General features: G+C 60.2%; 1 protein-coding gene across 1 annotated transcript; it reads right to left on the minus strand.

Annotated features, from left to right (window-relative positions):
• Positions 1 to 818: 818 nt before the first annotated feature.
• Positions 819 to 2,135, minus strand: POU3F2 (POU class 3 homeobox 2). Its single transcript, XM_081530761.1, has one exon. The coding sequence runs from the start codon at positions 2,133 to 2,135 to the stop codon at positions 819 to 821; it is 1,317 nt and encodes a 438-aa protein (XP_081386887.1).
• Positions 2,136 to 2,596: the final 461 nt, after the last annotated feature.

Below are 2,596 nucleotides of genomic sequence, written 5' to 3' on the forward strand. Positions count from 1 at the left end.
ATGAAGTCGATCGGGTTTGCTTTGGTAAAAGGAACAAATAAACGTTATCCTAATGTAAGGAGATGGGATCTGAAGGTAACCAAAGTTCACAAACAGTAAGAATAAGGAGGGGCAACACAAGAGCGTTAGAAATGGAGAGTGGCCAAAAGCTGGCTTCAATTCTCTCCCAGAAATCAAACCAAACCCAACCCGGCAATTTCAAAATTAACGGTGGGAGAAAGAAAAAACATGCTCGTGAATTTGTTCATGTAAACTTCAATTTTCTTGCAGTGCAAATTTATGTGGTTACGTTTTGCCTACATCAAAGAACGTGTGTATTTTTCCCTCTTTCCTGATGGGGATCCACATTGAATAAACACAGCAGCATGTGCCAAAATCGAGCATCAGGAGCTGTGTTTTGTATTTACTACGGTTTGGTGGATTTTTTTTTCTTTTTGGTAATTTATTTAGTTTTGCCAGGTATTTAACTCAGTGCTCGCCATCTCTCTCTCTCTCTCTGTCTCACACACACACACACGCACGCACACACACACACACACTCTGCTCACTCTCTCTAGGAGACACTCCACTCCATTGCGTGGGTACTAGCCTGTAAAGGTCAAAACATATCGTTACACCTGCTACCGTTTAAAGGATAGTCCAGTGCCTTAGTTGTTTTCCTTATTATTTTTTTTTTTTCTTTTTAAGGGACGGGGAAATAATAATTAAAAAGAAAATAACAATCAGAAGTTAGAGAGGGAACAAGGGGGTCGGGAAAGGGCCGCGGACCAAAGGGGAGGGGGAGCCCCGCGGTCTGCCCCTCCCCCTCCCGCTCGAGTTCACTGGACGGGTGTCTGCACCCCATGGTGTGGTGGCGTGTCCCTACTCCCCCCGTACACATCCTCGGCGCCCGGCAGAGTCCCTCCGGGAGGGGTCATCCTTTTCTCTTTCTGTCTCCTGTTACAAAACCAAACTCTCACCACCTCCTTCTCCAGCTGTAAGCTGTCCGCGAGGGAGGTGATCTCCTGGGCCGAGGGCTTGGGGCATTTGAGGAAATGGCTCTCCAGAGCCCCCTTGACGCTCACCTCGATGGAGGTCCGCTTTTTCCTCTTGCGCCCCTGCGCTGCGATCTTGTCTATGCTCGTGGGGCTGCCCGAGGACGAGTCCGCCTCCTCCAACCACTTGTTCAACAAAGGCTTCAGCTTGCACATGTTCTTGAAGCTCAGCTGCAGGGCCTCAAACCTGCAGATGGTGGTCTGCGAGAACACGTTGCCGTACAGGGTGCCCAGCGCCAGCCCCACGTCCGCTTGGGTAAATCCCAGTTTGATCCGCCGCTGCTTGAACTGCTTGGCGAACTGCTCCAGGTCATCCGAGGTCGGCGTGTCCTCATCCGAGTGCGGGTCGTGGTGCGCACCCGGGTGGCCGGGCGGGCCCTGCGGGGGCGGCGGGGGCGGTGGCTGCTGGTGCGCGTGAGAGTGCGGGTGCGGGTGGTGGTCCGCGTGGTGCGGTTCGTCGTGCGCGTCCCGCAGGCCGTGGTGGTGCAGCCCGGCCGGCTGCCCGCCGGCGCCCAGCATGCCGTTCACGGTAAAGCTGGGCTGCGAGTAGAGCAAGCCGCCGTTGGACGCTCCCATGGAGGGCGGGAGGTGCGCCGCAGCCGCTGCGCTCCGCCATGCCCCGGGCCCCGGGTGGTGGTTGGCGGCGTGGTGCACCAGATGCGGTGGCCGCTGCTGCTGCTGTTGTTGCTGCTGCTGCTGCTGCTGTTGTTGTTGTTGCTGCTGCTGCTGCAGGGTGCCCGGCCCGTGCAGCTCATCGCCTCGGCCGCCCTGCTGTACCACCACCGAGGGCTTGATGTCCGGCTGGCCCAGGGGGCTGGTGGACCAGGGGGAGCCGTCGCCGCCGCCCCCGCCGCCACCCCCGCCCCCACCGCCGCCGCCACCGCCCCCGCCGCCGCCGCCGTGGGACAGCGCGGTGATCCACTGGTGAGCGTGGCTGAGCGGGTGCCCGTTGCTCTGCAGCGCGCCGTAGTCGCCCTGCACCAGGCTCTGCGCCTCGCGGTAGCCCCCCGCGCCCTGCTGCATGCCGCCCGGCGGCTCGGTGTGCACGATGGAGGCGCTGGAGGTGAGCAGGCTGTAATGGTTAGACGCTGCGGTCGCCATGACTCTCGGAGCCGGACTGAACGCTCCGGTTAAAGGAGCCGCGCATTTGACAGTTACTTTTTCGCCTCGGGCTCCTCTCCTCGCTCGCTTTCCGTCTCTCTCCTCTCTCTCTCTCTCCCCGCCAGCAGGCAGCTCCGACGCCCGCTCCGACGCCTTCTGTGGCTGCTCCTGCTATTACTGCCGCCGCCACCGCCCACCCGCCCGCCCGCCCTCGCTCTCTTTCTCCTCCTCTCCCTCCTTGCTCTAGCTCACTCTCCGACTAGCTCAGCGCTCCCCCCTCTCCCTGCTCTCTCCAGCTCTCTCCCGCTCTCTTGGCAGCGCCGGCTCGCAGCGGCACGCGCCTGGGCCCCGCCCCCTCCACCCCCTCCCATTGGCTCCGCGCCCTTTGATTTACGTGGATACCGCTAGCAACCTCCCAGGCCGGCGCCACTGATTGGCTCAGAGATGCCCCCTCCTCCTCC

Source organism: Giraffa tippelskirchi, chromosome 9 (assembly GCF_054371585.1).
Source record: "Giraffa tippelskirchi isolate mGirTip1 chromosome 9, T2T-mGirTip1v1.2.pri, whole genome shotgun sequence".
NCBI classification, from domain to species: domain Eukaryota; kingdom Metazoa; phylum Chordata; class Mammalia; order Artiodactyla; family Giraffidae; genus Giraffa; species Giraffa tippelskirchi.